Source organism: Ursus arctos, unplaced genomic scaffold, assembly GCF_023065955.2.
Source record: "Ursus arctos isolate Adak ecotype North America unplaced genomic scaffold, UrsArc2.0 scaffold_18, whole genome shotgun sequence".
Classification (NCBI taxonomy): domain Eukaryota; kingdom Metazoa; phylum Chordata; class Mammalia; order Carnivora; family Ursidae; genus Ursus; species Ursus arctos.
This window is the reverse complement of record NW_026622852.1, coordinates 13,490,168-13,512,348: the sequence shown is the minus strand read 5'-3', so window position 1 is coordinate 13,512,348 and position 22,181 is coordinate 13,490,168. Positions and strand designations below refer to the sequence as shown.

The 22,181-nt window shown below is 46.0% G+C and overlaps 1 protein-coding gene across 1 annotated transcript in view; it reads left to right on the top strand.

Moving 5' to 3' along the window:
* Nucleotides 1-22,181, top strand: part of SLC24A2 (solute carrier family 24 member 2) — a 235,685-nt gene that overhangs the window by 171,107 nt on the left and 42,397 nt on the right. The window contains exons 5-6 of the mRNA XM_026506459.4: nt 1,760-1,810; nt 20,906-21,004. Of these exons, the coding sequence (XP_026362244.3) occupies nt 1,760-1,810; nt 20,906-21,004 (150 nt within the window). The remainder of the gene's footprint in view (nt 1-1,759; nt 1,811-20,905; nt 21,005-22,181) is intronic.

Genomic DNA, 22,181 nt, shown 5'->3' with positions numbered 1-22,181 from the left:
CACCCACGTTCTGTTTCCTGAGCAAATAGTTGAGAATACCAGCTGCTTATGCTACTGCTTTACCGCAAGGGAAGAGGAGAGGCTACAAAAAAAAAATTAGTTGGCTGATATAATTCATGCACTTAACTATAAGATTTTACATGCACACACACACACACACACACACACGTGCATATATTTTATGTAAAGCTCCCATTAACATGTGTTTAATATTTATGAAGGTATTTAGATCATTTAAGAATTCCAAGCTTGTGCAATGTCGTATGTATAATAGACTACTGTTCTTAAAATACCCAGAAAAAAAAAAATCATATTCCACTGAAGGCAATCCCCAGAAGTCATTAAAAAGACTTTCTTGTTATTTACACAAAATTCAATTTCTTATTGCAGTACTTGCACCTTTTGTCACGTATCTAACAAAACAAAAGTAGGCAGGTTTGTGCAGAACGATAAGGATTAGGGGATTTTTCTCCTTAAGGCTTAATTTTGCATCGGAGTGTTAAAATAGATTTAGTAAAATTTTAGGCAAAATGGAGAAAGAATACACACACATTATATATATGTATCTATATATAACATTTATAATGTGTAATATACATATAAAATAGACTATTATTATCTTTTAAGCTAGATCCCTCATCTTGCACACAAAACCCATCCATTATTAGTTGATTCATCTGTGGGTTTTCACGGGCTTCCCAAGTTAATGAGCCAGGGAGGCATTCTGTGCCATCACAGGATTATATCTCGAGTCTAATTAATTTCTTGAGGTTTATTGGGAGAGTGTTGTTATGACCAGGAAAAATATTTTTAACCTGCTCACAAATGTTGCTTAAAACAATCTGGAGTTTTCAGATGAACAAGAATAAAAGTTTCTATTTTAGACCTGAAGTAAGACAACAGCCACAGTGCATCCCGGCCTCCTCTCCTCCCCAACCCCAGCTGACTCAGCACCCCCAGCTGCGCTTTCTGCCCGTGGGGTCCTCGGGCCCATGACCACGGAGCCCTGTGGCGATCGGCGCACAGGAGGGGCTGCTGGTAGCCTCCCACCCCCTGCCATCTAAGGAGCAGCAGGCGACGACACCTCAGTCCGGGAGACGTGACTGCTCTGTCCCCTGCCTGAGCCAGGTGGCTTCCCTCTTCCTCCCAGAGCGCTCTGCACCCTTTCGCAGCTCTTCTCAGCATGCTGTGCTCATGGTATTCACTGTTTTCTGTCTACAACACGAGCTAAGAGTGAAAGGGGAGTCTAGAAGCTGGTTTTGCATTTCGGGTTTTCCCAGGTAGCCTCCTTGATCTCTTGGAAGTGGTTCTGTTGGAGAGGAGCCGTGAAAGGAAGCTCTGGGCCCATGGCTCCCTGGCCGGGAATGCCAGGCTGCAAGCCCCCCGGGGCCCGGACATTGTCCTTGATCAACCCTTTCTCTTAGAGCGTCACCTCTATACAAATGACAGGGCCAGCCTAGACCCGGTGTGAATTCTCTTGCCAAGTCCTCTGTTTCATCAGATGTGAAAATAACCGTGTCCTCTTCTGTCATGCAGGGCACATCCTACCCCCAGTTGAATAATATATTTTAAGTGATTTCTGAAAATGGGCCGTGAAAGCTGTCTGCCACATGGGCCCATGTTTGCACATCTCTATATAGTTACGATTGCGGGATTTGACAGTATAACTCTGAATCTGATTAATTAAGAATGTGTAAAAACAAAGCTCTTACATTGCAGCTCGTTCCTTATCTTTGTGTCTTTTACTGTGATGTTGTAGAACTTGGATCATATGGAAAACTAAAATATTATGACACAATGACTGAAGAAGGTAAGAATGATTTTAGAATTGTATGCATTGGCTTTTTTTTTTTTTCCATTTATGGTGTCTGGTGCTTGCCCATTTTTTTTTTTTTTTTCATCTTCTTTTCCTCTTTGCATGACTTCGGTGACATTGTGTGATTTATTATTCTTTCCACGTTTTGTCTAGTTTTTGCCATTGTGTTTATTTGGGATTGGAGACGTGCAATACCATGGGTGATCATGTTATTCCATTCAGATGATCCAAACCATCTCACTTGTGTAACACGCTCAGAGAAATGGTGTCAGCAACGTCAGCACAAGCACACACCCACTGGGTCAGCATTATTTCCTGCACGTGCTCACAACACCACATAGGAACACACCCAACCAATAGTCTTCTTCTAATAGTCCCTGAATTTCCGAGGGGCTGGGTGTTCCCATCTATACAAAAGAAGGAGTGATGGAAGGTACTCCTCCACCCGAAACCATCTGGAGACCTGCTTCTGATGCAGAGGGCTGTGGGCTCCCGTCCTCAGCCCCCGCACACCCCGTGCCCTCATCCAAGAGCATTAGTCTGAGAAGCCAGGGCCGCAGTTGCGGCCCACGGACCTGAATTCACTGGGGGTTCACACTCTATGAGATTAAGCGTATCATTTCAACCATTTCCCCTGAGTAATTGAAGTCTGGCAGAGATTTATTTTTAAATGAATTTACTGATGAACTCCAGGCACTATCCCAGAGCACAGGCTTGACCCAATGAAAATCACTTCTCTTGAAATAAGTTCACCATGGAAGAGCGATTTGAAAATTCTACTTTCTTGCGAAGGGAGTTATCCTATCACCCCAGCCCCCATTTCGCCCCACGTGTACCTCCACCTTGTGGATCAGAAGCCATATTTGTCACCCCAAAGAGAACATTTGGGGATTTCATGTGATTTTTACACTGACTCTGACAAGCAATCCAAAGGTAGCCTAGAAGGAGAATCAGCTAATTTTGTCTTTCAAATGAGAGAAACTCCCAAATGCGTTGCATATCCTGTTTTCAGCTTCTAGTATTTCTAAGTTGCCTTAGCTTGCCAAAGAGCCCCGAGTTGCTTTGCATCCAAGAAGCGAACATCTGACAGCCCTTGGTAAGAGGAAGCCCCTTCTCCGCCTCCCCCACGACTCTGGCTTCAGTACAGCATCCAGGCCCTCCCCTGTTGCTCTTGCTGTGCTCTCAGTTAAGCTTGCTTCTAAAGCAGCAGACCACGATGGGGATCTCAGACTGGGCCCCGTTATGGCCCAGGACCCTCCCAAGAACCTGGGGAATTGAAAGCCACCAGGGACGGAAAGCTACCATGAGAATAAGCGTCCTACCACCGAGAGGATAGAAAGAGCAATCCAGAACTTAAAGGAAGGCTCTTGTTCCAGCTCTCATTTTTATTCCGTGTCTTCGGACCACTTCGAGTTTTACTGGTGGTTGGCTTGAGAAGCTAAAGCTTTGGGACTCACTGACTTTGTAGTTTGATCGAGCCTCCGGACATCTCGCTAGCCCCCAGCCTCTGATTCGTGGCTCGGGCAGCAGGTGGGTCTGTTAGCTTCCACCTGACCTGTCACGACCCTCCACTTTCTCTCTTTACTCCTTCCTGTCCTCCGCCTTCCATCCTTACTTTTCCATTGTGAGGGCAGCTTCCGCCTCCCTGTTGCCTTAGGAGCCCCATATCCCCCTTATGCTGCTCCTTTCCTGCCTCTTTCCACATCCATTTGAGCAAAGTTGCCACCCGAGCACTCCCTTTCTCAGCCCCCCTAAACCAGACAGCTCAAGATCGCACAAAGATGCACAAACGATGAGTCCACTTGAGAACAGCCGGGCTTTCTGGGCAGGAAAACAAGGGCGAAATCATGTCTGGAAGGAAGATCGTGGCTGGCCCTTAGCAAGGCTGGGAAATTGTGTTTGGGGGCCCCCCCGCATGGGCCCCCTTTCACATTTCTTATACTTCCCTTTCCCATCCCTTCTTGCATATCCCCTTGTGTCCCGTTCCTAGCCAAACATTCATCCCTCCTACAGTCATAGTGAATCATAGCTAAGGCAGCATTTGTAAATTGTGTTCTAGGATGTCCTGGTTTCATAGGATGTCACTAGGAATTTTGCAACAACCCAGAAAGAAAAAAAAAGTAAGTCTGATTCCATAGTTTCCTAAGTGGAAGAGCTTCTGAGTTAAGTTAAATAGTTGTGTTTCCCATGTGATGCACGCAGCTATTTGCTGCAGCTCAGAGGAAGGCAGAAAGATGGATGCAGTCCGCAGTATTTCTAGACTTCTCTGATCAGAGGACTCTCTCTTCCAGGGAGCTTCTTGCGGGACTGTTTTGAAAATGCTAATGAAGGGTGCTCTCCTTCCCCTGGAATAGGAACCTCTGAAAGATTAAAAATAAGCATTCTCCACACGTAGCCATCCCTTGCAGGCACCCACAGAAAGGATGCTTGGGAAGTGGAGGTCTTTCTCCAGCCGCCTCAGATCACACAACAGGCCAGGCCGGGCTTACCCCTAACTCTGGGATTCTGTCTCAAAATCTCAAAGCCAGCTCAGTAACAAGGCCACAGCCACGCGTGACTTCTTCAAACCCCCGAGGGCCTCTCTCTTCCCATCAAAAATAAGAACGATGATCGGTGCCTCGTCCATGTCGTACAACTGAAGGAGGTGTCCTACAGAGGATGTTTGGGGCAGTCACCGTGGGCTCGCTGGCCTTCAGGAAGTACCGCGCTCCGTGTGAAGCATCTCTTTTCACAGTTTGAGAGCTGTGACTAGCTCTTGAGCAGGGCTTTATTGTAATTGCCCGTATGACTAGTCATCCTTTGTAGCCCTTTCCAGAAAATTCTCTGGATGGGACGTGAGGTCAGCTACTTGAAATGAGGGCCTGTTTTTTTTTTCTTTTCCCCTCAAGTGGAACAAATGGAAAGATGGATTCTCTAAGCCACCCCACCTCTTAAGAGGAATTGAGTGATGATTTCCTAAATATAGACAATTGCCCTGCACATATTCAGCTCATGATTTTAAGCGCCTGCTATATGCAAATTATTTTGCCAGGTGCTTTGGGGAAATGCGAGATTGAAAGGTGAGCAATTTGCCCCCGCAGGACTTACAGACAGGGAGAGAAATACAACACAGTAAGCAAGCTCTGAGCCACCAGGAAGAAAGTGGTAGGTACCATGGGTATTTGGAAGAAGATGACAGGCTACACAGAAAGAGGAAGGATTGTTTTCAACAGGGGGATAGATTTAGTGGAGAAAGTGAACTGGGCCCCAAGGACCAGTAAATATTGGGTACACCGGGGAAAGAGGAATGGTAAGTTCTGACCTACCAGACTGAGAAAGGGATCAAAGAATGAGAGCACACCAACCTTTATGGGGTGTCTCTCACCTGCCAGGCGCAGTGCTGTGGGCTTTGTATGTTCCGTGTCATTTAATCCTTACGACCACACGAGGTGGGCTCGTGTCAAGATGAGAAAGCCAAAGCTCTAAGACGTATTTTATTCGATGAGGAAACTAAGTCTCAGAAAAGCAAAGCATTTGGCTCTGGGACTCGGGGGTAGTAAGTGGAGACTTGGGACCTGAACTGAGGACTGTGGCATGCCCAAGCCCTGCCCTCTCGGCACCACTGTGCTTTGCTGCCCCAGGCGGGTAGAAGGAGCTGGACAGTTCAAGTTGGTGTTGGTAGAAGGAGCGGGAAGAAATGCTTGATGGAGACCAATCAGGGGAAAGGTTTAAACCACAGACTTAGAATGAGGGCATCGTAGAGTGAGCAACAAGGAGTTACTCAAAAAAACATGCCCCTACTTGAACACTCCACCATAAAAAAGTTATTTTAATAAAACAATATACTCATTCTCAGACACTGGACAAAATCATGACATTTTTATAAAATGCATCCTTGACCTCAGAGCCCTTTCCCTACCTCCATCCCTCCCTCATCTTCAGGCGCCTTAGGACCTAAACTGTAAGAACAGCTCCCTGGGCCACACCCAACCTCCTCCCCACCCCAAGCTAATCAGAATCTTATTCACTCCTTCATTCATTCCCTAATGCATTTACGCAACAACACTTAGTACGTACCAGGCACTAGACTGGGCTCAGGGCTAATTAAAGACAACCCTTCTCCTCACACTCTAGTGGGGGACACGGGCCACGAGATGAGTGGTGTGATGGACAGACCCAGGGTGCAGGGGGAGCCCAGCAGAAGGCATCATGTTCAACCTTGGGAAATGAGGGCAGGCTTCTCAGAGAGGTGATGTCTCCATGGACTCATTCCTGCATCCCAAGATGATGACAGTCTTATCGGCCACCTGATACTAACGTGTTCACTTAATAGTAACAGAGCACGTGCTCTGTATGACCCATTTTGCTAGACTTGCTAGATTACTAAGGCTTACTCCTCCCAAGGACTGTGTTTCTTTCTACAACAAGATGTTTCCGGGGATGTGAACAAATTCTTCTAGAAGTGCTCTTTTGATGACCTTGGACCCTTCTGCCTGGGCAGCCATCCTCTCATCTCCTCCTGCAGTAAGACTGCATATTCTTGGAAGGGCGATCTCCAATTTTTATTTCAAGCTAATAACCCATAGTTTCTTTCTCATCTGCAAATACCCAAATTACATACCATTCTCATTCTGGAAAATTCTTAATAAATTAATAACCCGTAGGTTCTTTCTCTTCTGCAAATACCCAAATTACATACCATTCTCATTCAGGAAAATTCTCAACAAATTGAACTTGACTTCCTTACTGAACTTACTCTAAATGAAAGTGTAGAAAGCTAGTTCAAAAGAAAACAAACATCTGTGATAGAACAGATGAATTAAAAGGAGAAGAGACTTTTCCACCAATCACATTCTATAGAACTACGAATTTTTACTCTTTGGAGACAAACATTCATAGAGATATGTAGAGGGTAGGTAGACAGAAAACCTGACTAATATTTTGCAAAGAAGCAATGTATGGGGAAAGCTACCTGCAATGTACTGTCTTAAACTCATTGCCACTTAAGAATAGCCATTTCCAGGAAAAAATTTCTCCATCATCTAAAAAGTCTTTGTTCATTTGCATAAGAAAAGAAGATATAAAACGTTGTAATGTCAAGGGCAAAAATGACCTTTTCCTTAATGAAATTAAGGATTCTGCTTCATGGCAACCAATAGCCCCTTTATCAAGCTGAAAAACTAATGTCTTACCTGAATCATGGGGTCCTCAATTAGGCATGTCGCTGAGTTTTGAAAACCCCCATTATCTCGAAGAAACAAAAGCGCCTTAAGGTCACACAGTCTAGCCAGTCATTTGATGTTCTTAATTGCAGTGAAATAGTTCAGTTCTTTTTCAGGGAGAAATTGAATTTTGGAATACCATTTAACAGTCTTTTTCACTTCCCAAGACGTATCCTCTGAAAATGTCGTCCTACCACAGGTCTTTGGTGTTATCTGTGGCCTTCACATTATATTTTAATCCTTGCCTAGATGGATAAGACTGTGTTATATGCACTCGTATATCAGGCAGGATAGGTTCTGCTATATAAAATAGAAAATCCAAATTAACGGTGGCTTTAGTCAGATGGACGTCAATTTTTGTCTCAAGTAAAAGAGGTCCAGAGGTAGGCTGTACATGGCAGATTTGGAAGCTCTACGGTAATCCAAGCCCCAGGCTCCTTCCATCTTCTGCTCCACAATCCTAATATATGACTTTCAACCCCAAGGGCACTTCATGGTCCTAGATGGCTGCTGCTAGAGCTCCAGCCATCATGCCTATATTCCAGGAAGGAGGAAGAGCCAGCATGATTTTCCCCTGCTGTTTTGTCTTCTTTTTAAGGAGGCTTCCCTTTTAGTCCTTTTAAGGAGACTCAGATAGGCAACATGGCAATCTCGCCACAAAAGAGAAATATCACTTTTGTATAATTGTATGTTGATGGGAAGGATGGAGAACAGAGCAAGCTATAGGAGCGATGTTGAGAACTCATGTAAAGTTTGAGATGCCAGTGAGACATCCAAATAGAGAGTGGGGGAAGCAGTGGAAATGGAGTCTGGATCTTGGGAGAAAGGTCAAGGCTATGGATGCACATTTGGGAATCATACTATAGGTGTTCTTTAAAGCCACAGAACGGGTAAGAATACCTAACTAATCAGTAGGGTAGAGGAGGTCAAGTTGGCCCCGGGGACTCCAAAGTTTAGAATCCGGGAAGAAGGGGGAGACCAGGCAAAAAAGACTGGGGTGGCCAGAGAGCCAGGAGAGAATGGCGTCCCAGCAGCCAAGGAATTGTGCCCCAGGAAGACAGGGAAAAGGTGATAGTCTCCATGAATTGACCAATGAAATCAGAGAATTGTAGTACAAAGATAAGAGTGGTGATGAGATGCTTCAAATTAGGAGTTTGAAAGTGGGGTAGTTCTTGCTAATGATGAAGTCTAGGGCCTAACTGCAAGATTGGGTGGATAAGGTGAACTGGAGGGAAGAGTAGCTGGAGGTGAGCATGTTGGCGTGGTGAGGACCCAAGAGTTGCAGGGCTTACCAATAAAGTCACCAAAGCTGGTGACAGGAGCCATGGTGTAAATAGTGAACTGAGTTCTGATCTCTTCAGGAATGAGGGAAGGGGGTTGAGGAAGTCAGTTGCAGTGGAGGTGGTAGAGGTGGCTTGTGCTTCAAAGAAGGGCGGAGAAATGGTCTAGAAGTAATGAGGAAGGGGGTGGAACGTGGGGCACGAGAGAAAAGGGACCTTCAGGAAACAGCCCAGCTTCAGCTAAAACAGAAGGGCAGAGAGAATATTCAGAGCAGAGATTAAAGACGCAGAGACAGATTTACTGATGGCAGAGGTGGGAGACTGAGTCAGGCCAGGCATTTTCAGAGCCACACGGAAATGAGGGGGTTCTGGACAGTGTTAGATGCCCCAGAGGGTCTGCTCAATTGAACAAGGATGCAAGATGGAATGGGAACAACTACCAATGTGCTACAAATTCTAACGTGGGATTGGCCCCACGGGCAGTTGGCAGTGATAAAATGGGATCTATCTTTCTAGGAGAGGGGAGTTCTGGGGGACCCCCTGAAGTCCAGCTGGGGGTGAGGAAGGTTAAGGAAGGATTAATTCAGAGAGAGAGAGTTCGGCCCAGCACGGGAAGACCATTCCTATAGACATGGCCAAAGATGCAATGGCCTGCCTCAAAAGGCAGGGAGTCCCCCTCCTCTGGAGAAGCCAAGGAAACCTCCATCAGAAGAGCGTTCAGATAATGGACACCTTGATGCCCTTCCAGTCCCACGTCCAAGATTCTGTCCTGGTGTCTTTTACTAACGGCGATGGCACATGTTGGTTTAGAGTCTACTTTTAAGATTAGATCTTTTGAAAACTTGACCCTCTATTTTGGTTAAGCCACCACCAAGACTGTGGGTAGGTGGGCTCCTGGCCACAGCTTCTGAAATAGAAGGCTTGTGTATTATTTGACCCAGTTCAGAGATAAACTGTTGATTAATGTGGCTACATGCACAGCAGATAGGACGTTACATAGTTCCTGTGAAATAGACCTTTAAAAGAACAACAACTATCTTCCCTTTTAGTTGTAGATACAAACTTTTAGCACAGTAGAAAGTCTGGCTGCAAATCAATTTTAATTGTTCCTTTTATGATAAAAGCGTTACACGCACACAGAGGTAAAAAGCCAACACTACCTAAGGAAAGGCAATAAAAGGGAGTCTTCCTTTACCCCAGATTCCACTCATTCCTTAGAATTAACCACGCTTACTGGTTTTTAACATAGGTTCTTTTCTTCTATATGCTCTTCTCTACACTGGCTTTTGTTGGCATATAATGCAGACGTGTCCATATCAGCGCTGCCCTCATTCCTTTTCGTAGCTGCATAGTATTCTACTGCTTGGCTCTTCCATGGGAGGTTCATTCCCTCAGTCCCCTGTTGATGGACATTTATGAAATTTCCATTTTTTGTGAATTTATCCAGTTATTAGAACGTGACATGAGCCTCTTCTTTGGCCATAGAGCAAACTGTACAGAATAGGGACTATATACATATAAAATAAATCCCTAGAAATAGAAATATCAGATCAAAGCATATACACACTTCACATCTTGAAAGATATTGCCCAGTCGCCTTCCAAAGCGATCGCCCCAGTTTGTGCTCCCACCAACGGTGAACAAGAGATCCTCCAACGAATTTAACTAAGTCCTTTGAACGTTGGTTCATCACTGACTTCTGTACAAAGCAGATCCGCGTTTGTATTGTAACTACCTTTTACTTTTCTTGTTTTAGAACCCTGATTTTTTTTTTTTTTTACCCAAGGTGAGTTAAAGCCATGATACGGTTATGATGGAAGTCTTTCCTCTGTAAAATACATGACAAGGCTATTCCTCCCACACAGAATATCCAATTTCCACTGCAGCATGTGCCCTTCACACCACAAGACTGTTGACATCCCTGAGAATGTCTGAAAAGTACACTGCAAGTTAACTTTCTGCCTTCCAATCACCAAGTGGGGAGCCCCCGTTGTGCACAGACACCATTTCCAATACCATATATGTTTCATTCATCCCAGGTTTATGGTTTAACTCATTCAGTCCAACTTTCCATAACCAGAGGATTTTTCGAGGCACTTGACCAGATGCTCTCTGTAAGGCTGAGCCTTACCCCTCTCCCCCCAAAAAATGTACCGACTCACCAGTTATTAACCACATTACTTTTTTAGAGATGTATTCTTCCAAGTATCTCCCTGGGGCTGGATCTTAGGAAGACAGCAGCCTAGTGTGTATAACCAGACTAACCAGCTAGTAACCGCTATCAGATCTGTCAGAAAGACCAAACCAGCTGTGTGGGTAAATCCACGGTCTTCCTGAAAACCAGGACCAAGGAAGTCTAATTAGAATACATCCAGTTTTTCAAACTTCATTGCATCTTATTTTCATGATCTAAACTGTTCAGCAGTAAAAGCAGAAAGATTGGACCTGGCAAGGAAAGGCAGATTTTGCCACATTTCATATGTAGAAGGTGTTAAGTTGCAGCAGAAGGCAAATTGTGGATGCTGCTTTATGTCTCTTTCTGACATCCCTAGAGCTGAAAATGTTAAGTCGCCTTCATTAGTCAAACTTGAATACTATTATTATAAGTTAATGATATCATTTCCCACCCCCGTGAAGCTTTCTCTTAAAAAAAAAAAAAAAAAAGTGGGAATCGGTAATACCAGGAGGCTGGCATGTTCAATTAAGCATGGTAAGTTTCTCTTTTGATTAAATCTGAAATGAACTGAATCATCTCATTTTAGTCATGGACCACTAAGCCCTCAGGAGCGGTTAGTTAAGAAGTCTCAGCATGTGTGGCACTTCAGTTGCAAACCCCTGCTTCCAGATGAAATTTACAGACACCAGTTTACAAGGTAACATTGAGGATTCAAGAAACTAGGAAGTAGGAACCCAAATTAATTGACAGTTCCCAGACACATGAAATCCAGGCAACAGGAGACGATATACATACATGATCTAGGGGCTGCTACTGAGCGGATGTCAGCCAGATCTAAAGTCTTTCACTTTACATCAAGATAAATAATCGGGTAATATATAGGCTCACCGTGAGAAAGAACTGTTTACGTCCGGTTTTTTATTTACAAGTTAGAGTAACTATTCAATACACATTTATTGAGCACCAACTCTTTGTCAAGTGCTGTGAGCAAATCAAAACTTTGCCCAAATGAGTACATTAACGTCACAACCCACTTGCAGAGAGGTACCCAAGATAGGAGCTTTGAAATGTGACTCTGAAGAGATCTTTTGCGCCCCTCAGGTGGTAGTGGGGCTGGATGTAGGCGAGTCTTGAGATCTGAGGCCTGCCCTAGTAAAGTGATTCTTTAGTTGTTTATCTCTTGATGTCTGCAGGGTGCCAAGGATGGGAACAAGAGAAAGACATTCAAACCTTCCATCCGGCAGCCCCTCCCCTGGCTCAGAACTCCGCAGCGGAGATCAGAGAAACCCCTTTGAGAATTTTGTGGGTGTGTATTTGTATCTGTCTAGGAGATAGAAATTTACAGAAAATTAAGTTCCTAAAATAATAAAGCAGGTGACCTAAAATGATAAAGAACATTAGCTCTCCAGCGGTGTGAACCTCAGCTAAGGTCAGTAAATTGGCTCTTTTCCCGAAACACCGGATTCTGCCATTGATCCCCGCTGCAAGTCTTTTGGTTCGTAAGATTCCAATTCTGCAAAACTTGATTAGATCATATATTTTTTAAGAGTCTCAAAATAGACAAATACTAACTGTAAACACTATTAACTTCAGAGGCTTAATCACCACATTAACCAGGAAGAGATCCTGGTGACTTAACCGCACTGTGCTTCTCATCCTTCCTTGTTTCTCTGCCCCCAGAAGGAACATAAGCTATGAGCAGATTTTCATACAGCAAGCACTGTAAGCACCTCACACACACACACACACACACACACACACACACACACTCCCTTTGTCGTTTGTATTAATGTTGTTATATCCATAAACACTTACTAAGGCCCAGCCTAAGACGGAGGCTCTGGGCACCGGATGGGAAATGGCATCCCTATCCTGGAGGGGCTCACCGCTCGCTGGAGAGAGGTCAGGAAAATGCCTCTGAGGCTCTGTGACAGCCAGTATGATAGGAGTGTCAGTGCTGTGATAAAGGAAAGCACCAGGGTGCCTGCCAGCCCAGGAAAGGGATTCAGGGAAAGCTTCCTAAAAGATGAGATGCTTTCGAGCATTCTTAAAAGGAGTAAGACAAGCAAATAATAAGCGTGGGGCATTCCAAGCCACGAGAAGCTTAACTTAAAAACTGGGAGACCAGCTAAGAGACTGTAATCAGCATCCAGGCTGGAAACATTGGACCTAAGGTGTTCAAAGGTAGACTCAGAAGGAGTTGGCAACTCACTGAATGTGGGGTGTGAGGGGGATCTCTAAGATGGCCGGAAAACACTGGGAGTGAGGAAATCACCAATAGAAAATGCAAGCAGATGGGCACATTCCCAGGAAGAAGACGACGTGTGGGAGTGTGGGGCATGTTGAGTTTAACTGTCAAAGGGGCTTCCAAGTGAAGTGTTCGGAAGTCCATTGGAGAAGAGGTTCGGAGCCAGAGATCTGAATTTGGGACTCACCGATATTCAGGGGAAGGTCCATTGGGTTCTTTGGGAGAATGTGGGGCATGGGGGACAGGGAGCAAGGAGAGAGCCTGGGGAACAGTGGCTTAAGGGTCACTCTCAGGAGTCCTGGAAAAATCGGAGTAGACTTCAAGGACAGAGGTGAAGAATATCAGATGCATTGAGAGACCCAGTGATGTAGAGGCCGAAAGCGGCTGAGGGTGGATTCAGTGGAGGGATGCTGCCGAAGGCCGGATGCAGAGTGAAGAAGTGAACAAGGGAGCCCTAAGGATTCAGAGGCACCAGCATAGACAGACCCTTCCAGAGGCTTGGCTGTGAAGGGAAGGCTAGAGAAGAGTCCTCATAGGCTAGAGAGGACACCTAAAGCCAAGAGGAAGGTTCCCAGTGGAGAGACTTAACCAGGATTATATGCTGAGGGGACAAGGAAGTATTGAAGATTCACGATGAGTGAGTAGGCAAAGTCCCTGTAGGGGCAAAGAAATTGGAATAAAGGACAATGTATCAATCTTTAAGAGATCAACTTTTGAAAAGCATTGGAAATCTTCCAAAATACTTATGAAAGCACTCCACGTTTCCAATGATAAGGTGACCCTGCCAGGGGAGATGATACACTCAATTCACATGCGGACAGATCCACTCTTAATGGGTGATTCTAAAGGTCATTCTTATGGGAAATTATTTTTTAAACCTTAATAAGGAAATCTGGCTGCTCCATTTCATTACATGATGGCCGCCAGTCTTGAGAAACAATTATGTATATATTCTCATTAATTACAGAAACTAGTCCTATGATTACGGCTATACAAATACAATTAAATTATGTTGATTACCCTTATTATATGGTTCATTCACAGAATATTTACTAAAGACATTGTACAAAATATTACGATACTGGTTTAATTTCCATTAGTATCAATGTAGTCATAATTGGTTTTACATGATGCTTCACAAAAATTAGAAAAAATAATTTAGAGGTTGTACTTCAAAAATAGATACAAGAATAAATAAACTCTGTTCTTGACCCTTTTGCTTAAGGTGAAAGTGCTCGCAATGTTTTGCTTTTAAGAATAAAATCAGGGGGCACCTGGCTGGCTCAGTCGGTAGAGCATGCGACTCTTAGGATCATGAGTTCAAGTCCCATTTTGGGCACAGAACTTACTTAAAACAACAACAACAGCAAAACAATAAAAGTCAGGCCAGATCCTATTAGATGAATAAGCTGTCCCATGAGGACAGTTTAGAGAATGAAGAGGAGCTGATTCCTTCAAGCTGCTAAATTGTAACTTGTATCTTGGAACTTTCACTATTCTGTGAATTTCCACACCCTTCGGAGAAGGCCCCCTCCATCATGAATCTTAAGTCCTTGCTTTTTGGCTCTCTGGCTCTCGGCTATGACTCTACAGGGCACCAGCTAGATTTATTTTGTTCACCGAACCCTGCCTGCTACACAGCGCAGGCTCGGTTAATATTTGCAGAGCGGAAGATTGTTCCTGACTTGCACCCACTTTTGAAAGCAAAGCTCACACTTCCAAAGAGAGCTGACATAGGGAGAACTTCACTGGAATTCAGTGAGTGCCCACGATGTGCCAAGCACGATTCTAAGATGCTTATTGAGGGACACAAGATGGCGAGAGAAGGTCCCTTCCCCAGAGAAGCCTGCTGTCTGATGGGAAAGCAGGTCTGTGGGCAGCAAACTGGAATCAGGGCTGTGATGGGGTATAATCAAAGTGCCATCGGAGTGATGGATTTCCACGTGGGAAGGAGGGGTGTGGGTATCATTAGAGAAGCCTTCAGTTTGGGCCTTCAGTTAGGCCTTGATGAAAAGCATCTTAATAAAGAAGGAGGAGCCAAAGCCCTGCTTTCCCTTCTCTGCCCTCTACTGTGCTCTCGGCCCCTCCTCTGTGTCTAAAGGCCCCTCTCAGCACCCACCTTGTCGGCCCCTGCAATGTGCAGGAAGGGGATGACTGACGTGCCCCTGTCTTCCACCTCTGGGCTGTGGACAACCAGTCCACGCCATTTTCTCCTATTTATCTCAGGTTGGTTCCACAGGTAGACACAGCCCCCCTGGGGCCTTGGGTTTGGGTAGACATGAAAGGATTTACTTTGGGTCATTAGCCAACATGAAGCCTACTAAGGAGCGATTGCCTCATCTACTTGCCTGAAAACCCAAACACAAGGATTTATCAAGCCCTACGGGGACTCTGGGGATACCACAGAGAACAAGACCCATAGAAATCCCTACCCTCGTGGAGCTTGGCTGTTAACGGAAAGCAATAGATAATCCATAGTAACGATGATAGAGTATATTAGATGGTGATGAATGTTAGAGGAAACACGCTGGGGATAGCAAATCCTGGAGAAAGAGGGGCTGCAATTTTAAATGGGCTCCTCAGAGAAGCCTCAGTGAGAAGGTGACATTTGAACAAATACTCAAAGGAGCTGAGAGAGTAAACACGACGGATCTCTGGGGGAAGAACATTCCAGGTAGAAGGATCTATAAACGCCATGGCTCTGACACCAAGGGGACCAGCATGGCTGGAGCAGAGTGAGCCTGGAGAGAGGGAAAGGATGAGGCAGGACAGCCTAGGTGGCTAAGCCCCCTTCCAGGTCCTTGTAATGACCTTGGCTTTCTCTTTGACCTGGGGAGCCACTGGCAGGGTTTTGCCCAGAGGAGTGACATGATCGGAGATCACTAAGGATACTGGGATGAGACCAGTGTGGGAGACAGAGAGGTAAAGGTGGAAGGGGAGACTGGTGAGTAGACCGGCAGGAGGGTTGCTGGGCCCGGGAGGGGAGGAAGGAGAAGGGGGCAGTTTCTGAAATATTTTGGAAGTAGAGATACTAGACTTGCTGATAGCATGTGGGCTGTGAGGGGAAGAGAGGAGCCCAAGCTGACCCCAAGGGCAGAGTTTGCTTATGGCCACATCAGTTTTATTTCCTGCCTTCTCAGTGTTGATGGCCTCTCTGACTTGAGTCTCTGCTTCCAGAAAAAAAAGAAAAGAAAAGAAAAGAAAGAAAGGAAAGAAAGAAAGAAAGAAAGAAAGAAAGAAAGAAAGAAAGAAAGAAAGAAAGAAAGAAAAAGGGAAAGAAAAGGGAAAGGAAAGGAAAGAAAAAAGAAAAGAAAAAAAAGGCATTGAATAAACAGGAGGGACGTTCAGCTGCACTTTTGCTTTCTAAGCTACCTGCCAAGTCCTAAACTTCAAAGACAGAGACAGGAAAGGCAAAACTGAAAACACAAAAATAGATGTAAAAGCACTATGTTCAAGTTTTCCCTGCTGTTTCATTTTTTTCTTTTCTTCTCCCAAACCAAGGTCCGTTCACCGAGGCGCGCCCGCCCCCCTTTGCATCTGTCTATCTCTTTTGTCCCTTTTCTCCATGGCTGAGGCTCAGAATATTCTACAGCAGCCAGGAGTTAATCTGATCACCAACCCAAAGGGTTCCTTCGTCACACTGCCTGTGACAGGCTTGGTGGGAAAGAGGTGAAGGAATTTCCAGGGACTGTTTTAATTCATTAACAGCAGAACAGAAACAAAATTCATTCCCTTTGCAGGAACAGACCCTCTAGAAGTTATTTTGCTGTGCAGTTTGGGTCTTCTTTATGTCTGGCTGGGTAACAAGGTCAAGGATTTTGATTCCTGATTGTTGTTCGAAATTTGTTCTTAGTCACATTAGGTCCTTATGCTTTGATCTTTTATTCCGCTCTTCCCTACCACCCCCTCAACACCCTCTCCCCTGGGGACACTCAGCCGGTATTCGTTTGCAAATTTCAGGACAAACTAAACTATATTAAAACTGTGTACCAGGTTTTGACGTAGGTGCCTCACGATTTGAGCAGAGTTTGCTATTTCCGAGATTTTAAGTATACAAATATCTGCCGCTATGTAAAGATACGACACTTTGAGGCTTCGCACCACAACAGAGTATATTCTTTTTAAGGTTGCCTTAAAACATGTGAAAAATCTCTCCTTCCCTCGCTTTGAAAATACCCAAAAATGTCTTCATCCTTGATCCCCAGGCACAGAGCTACAGTCGTTTCTGAAACCTGCCCTTCTATGTCAACCCTTAATGCCATAGTTTATGGAAGCAGCTCCTTTCCTGCCAAGGTCTCCGGCACCGAGGCTGCTAAACATTAATCCTGTTGTGAATATCAATCTTTTTTATTTTCAACACTTCATGGGAAGGCTGTCCTGAGCATTTAATGTATGTCAGAGGCCCTGTGCATTAGCCTGATGTCTATTAACCCATCGAGCCTTCCACCAGCTGTATGAGAAGGGGGTGTGATCCCTGTTTTAAAATTCTGAGCCTGAGACACAGAGGAGTTAAAACCCCTCGTCCATCAGGAAGTTCTCTGGAGCGCACAGATCATAGTGCAGTGGTAATGCCTTGCCTGAACTCTGTCCCCCCAGGAGATGGGGGAAAGCTGATCACCATCTCTCTATTTTCAGATCGCAAAGGTATCAATGTTTGAAACACACAACGGCAGCTCTATCACGTGACCTCTCAATTTCAGGAAAATGCAAAACGATCCTTTTCCTAATCGGTTTTGGAACTGCCTTTGGAGACTCGCTGAAGCCTGACCACCGGCCCCACTAGGCTTAAACCATCGGGTCAGGGTGTAGCTGATTCTCCAGGCTTGCAAGTTTACACTGAGAGACGATGCCGGTGATTCTCCTAAGGCCGCTCGGGGCCATGTCACCCTTGCCCCTGTTGTTTTCATTAGTTTGTTTTTCTTTTTCCTCTTATTTACAGACGTCCTCCAATGCCAAGCGTTGTGATAAGCCCCTTGCACACATTTTCTCACTTAAGCCTTGCGTTTAACTCATGAGCCAATGCCATTGGAATCCCTGTTTAACAGATGGCAAACCTGAAGCTCAGGAATATTCAGGAACTTACCAAAACTCACCCAGCGGTCAGTGAAAGAGGCAGGGCTTAAACCCAGGTCTACCTGCCTTTAAGTCACATCCAAAATATAACCACATTACTGTGCTGTCCCCAACACCCATACAGCGGACTTGGTGTCCTCCCCAGTTTGGGACATCAGGCTGCGTGGGGCCTGAAGGTGCCTTGCCTTCCTACCCTGAGGCACAGAGGGTCATTTTGAGAATCACTGGTTCTGTGCTGGCTTCTGCCCCGGGGACCTCATGCCAACTCTTGTCTGCTTAGCCATCCACGTGACTTTTCCCAGGAGGTGGCCTGTGGCGATCCCTGGGGTGTCCCTTGGGCTGAAAGGAGCATGCCTTACTTTGTCAGGCTCTGCCCCACCACCCTCGAGGAGCACACCTGAGTGCTGCATTCTGGAGGTGGCACTTCAGCCGCTGCTTTTCTAGAAACTCATCTTTAAGAGAAAAATCCTTTCAGGCTGCGGAGGAATGCAGAATGGTAATCAGGTCATGCTAACTGGGACAGAGGGTGAATTTTAAAGAAGTTGAAGAAGTGAGTGGAAAGGAGCAGTCCCGGCCAGCCTCCCAGCATTGTCCGGCTGCCCCTAGGGCTAACTGCCCCCCCTCCCCCCTCCCCGAGAAAACAAAGAGAGCCAACCCCTCCCACCTTTCAGCAGATTAGAAAATCTCAAGTGTTGCTGCAGTGGGAAAAGTAGTGACACGCTATCTAGAAAGCCCTCGCTGACCTGTGAAAATGTTTGAGAACCTACGAAATCCCAAGTCTAGAATCGTTCACTACCCTATGCTCCCAGCCTTCCTTTAGAGGATTTGGGGAAGCCAGCCCATGAGTGACCATGGCCAACACTCTGCTCAAAGAGGTTTCCCGGCAGAGGGAGTGGCAAGACCCTTCCATGCTTTGGGGTGTCTTTTATTATCATTTCCCTCTGGTCTACATCTCAGCTCTGAAAACACTCCCGTAACCACACACAGTAGGCGATCGGCTGTTCCTGTCAAGTATTTTCTCTGCTGTGATTCCCGACTTTGGGGCATTCCTTAGTCGGGTTATTTCAGGTTGTTTATATCTGTCTCGTCTTCTGAATGCTTTCCTGCTTTATTCTCATTTTTCTATCATTGGTACACGGCAACTGTTGGTCATCTTCATTTCACAGAGCTTTAGAAGGTTCTAAGTTTCAAACAGTGACCCTGAGACCACTGACCAGTTTTCTAGTGGAAACACCATCTTCTGTTTCAGAACTTCTTTCTCTGTCTTCCGGGCTTTTTAGCAAATGACGGGAGGCCCTCTTGGGGGTGTCTTCCACGAGCAGCACCCCTCTTCGGGCTCACGGCTGCAGAGTACGGAGAAGCAGATGAGACTAGTTTCGGCAGCCAGGAGAGAGGCTGGCACCCAACCTCCCAGCCATCACAACCCGCTGCCGACCTCCTCCGTCCTTCAACTCCTTTTGCTCCTCATTTTCTGTCCTTTCTTCTTCCCTTTCACCGCCTCCTCCTCCTCATCCCCAGGCTTTCTTTTCTTTCCCCTTTTCTTCCCAGAGTTTCCCTCAGAAACTAAATAAGAACAGCCGAATTCAAAATACCTTTCAGCATGTTGACCCTAACGCTGACCTTCAGCCTCCCCCAGGGATGGACATCGTGCGCGTCACCACATCCTTCCTTCTCATTCCTCATGAAGCCCAAGCCACGTGCTGACCTACTTGCTCTGGGCTACATTTCCTGCCCTGCTTCCTTCGAGAGTGTGAGCTCTGGTGGACGTTCATCGCCTACACCGAGGCGTGCTCGTCCTCGAGGCTGCTTTGTGGTAGCGGGGTGTCTGGGCCCCGGACTGACGGAGCTTAGAAGCAGAAGGGGCTCCATCTGGTGTCACCTTCCCACTGGAACCAGCGGATCCCACTCTAGCTTCCAGCTTCTGTCACCCCCACCCAGTCACGCAAGTCACTACTATGACCACACCCCATGACTTCCATCCAGGAGGCGGGGAGGCTAAGCAGATGCCAACCCGCCACGTCCCATCCTAGGAAAAGAGACCCTCCAAGAGAAACATTTGGGTTTGGATTTGGTTTGGTTCAGTTTGGGTCTAACTAGAAAAGTAAAATGAGCTCCCCCGTTAGTACACTGCTGGAGAATCCAGCCAACACGGAATGCCTACTGAGAAAATTGTAGAGGTTGTGGTGCCCTGAAGGCCTCACCCTTAAAAGACCCGGCCCGTTTAAAATGAGGCTCCTTTGTACCTTGAATGTTCACGGGGGCGGGGGGGGGGGAGTCAAGGATTAAAAGAGAAAGCAAAAGGGGCTCTGTTTCACTAATTTCTACATTTTTGCATGCTTTTTTTTTTCCTGTGCTTGTTGCATGCCTTTAACCGTTACTTATGTCAATAATGGAGAAGAAAAGAAGCGTTTTGTTTGTGGTATAGCTGTTTGAAATGATGACTTTGAGAGTTTGGAGTATTTTTCCAGCACCTTTCCCTAAGCGGCTCACCACCGACAGACTTGACCGGCTGCGCCGGGTTGATGGTCCTTTGCCCTAAATCCCCAGGTGGAAGCAGTTCCCTCCCTGATGCTTTAATTGCAGCTGACTCAGCTAATTCGGAAAGCTGGGATGCATCCTCCCAGCTCGTTTAAAAACTTCAGTGCTGATTAAGATAGATGTTTGAAAACCGAAGTCAACCCAAAGGACTCCTGGGCTTGGCTTTCCATGGCCAAAAGCCAGTTCTGGGATGGACAGTTAATTCCAGACAAATGGCTGTGTCTCCGGGGCAGCTCCGTGTCTTTAGACCTGTTTTGGATCGCAGCAGGAGGGGCAGTTTTAGCGATGACTGGTGCCTGCATTTATTTTGTAAGCAATCGGGAAGGAGGGTAGAGGTCCAAGTCAAACCTTCTGCTGGTGGTCTGGCGGCTTGAGATTCTCAACAGAGATTTGGGCTAAAGAATCCACAAAGGTAAGAGCGTACCCTTCATGCAGGGCACAGGGCGTTTGGGGTGAGCAGAAAGTTGTGGAAGCCACGTGCCTGTTGGGTCGGTGCTTCGCCATTCTCCCTGAGCCCCCTTCTTTGTCTTCCTCCTCATTGTGTCTCCTTTCCACTGCTTTCTCTTGCTTCAGGGAGGTTCAGAGAAAAGGCTTCTATCCTCCACAAGATCGCCAAGAAGAAATGCCAGGTGGATGAGAACGAGAGGCAGAATGGGGCTGCCAATCACGTGGGTGAGTGCAGAGAAACCTGCATCCCATGCCTTTCCCGGAGCGCACGGAGGGGGGCGGGGAGGCAGGACCCAGCGTGGGCCCCCTTGACTCTGACTCGGTACAGACGCGCAACCCTGCGGCTCAGCCCGTTCCAGGGTGTCCCCTAGAGCCCATTTCCCCTGGGGGGTACAGGGCACAAATGGATACACTATGTCACCTACTCTAGGGGAACTCCAAGAAGAGTAAAATGATTCTCTGAGGAGCCTAAAGTAAAACCAGCTTCGAACCAGGCATTTCCCTTGAAGAGTAAAATAGTCACTTCATTTCAGGAATTCCACAGAAAGAAGACATACACATACACTTGTGATTTAATGTTTAACAAAAGGTGAGAGTATCCTTTCTGAGATTCTTGCCTGGTAACCAGGTACTTACATATCGTATTTAGGACATGGCCTATGCCACACCCACGAGGTTCCCAGATGGTTCACTTGGTCACTCCTAGACTGAGTGACCGGGTTCCTGCAAGGTGACACCACCTCTCTCCTTTCTCGAGAATTCAGCAATAGCAGCCCAGGTCTATTTGGGCTTTTTCTGAGTTCCCGTGTGAACCAGATCGTGACATTCAGACATCTTATTTTAACTCAGAACATGATGTTCCTCCTCTCCTGTCTGCAACTATAATATAACTCACTAATTCTAAATGCAGACTAAATTTAACCTAATCTGGATCTCTGCTACAAACGATGTTTTTGCCCAAGAAGCTGCAATCATGTGCAGACAAAATGCAACAGTGTTGCACTCAAAATACAGGACACTCCTTAGGAGAGTTTCTGCCTCTCCTGTTGGCCTGACTTCTGGCTCCCAGAAAATCTTTGGCCAAGAAACAGTCAAGATTCTGTTGGGTATGAAAAGAAAAACCTGGGGGGAATAAGCTGAGATGTTAAATACCGTGTGCAGGGGGTGTTTCTTCTCATCCGTTCACGTCTGTTCCCGAACATCTTAATTCCGCTTTGGGACCTGATCACACCCTGTTGGTGGGGTCAGGTTTGGCCATCGTGGGTTGATCTCAACGTCGTCTCAGTTTGGCCAACAGACACCCCAAAACCCAGTTTTAATATTTCCCCAGGTACTTGGTGTTTAGTATTTTTCATAACTGGACCAAGCATGTTGGGATTAGCCGGCAGGGCCACACACAGCA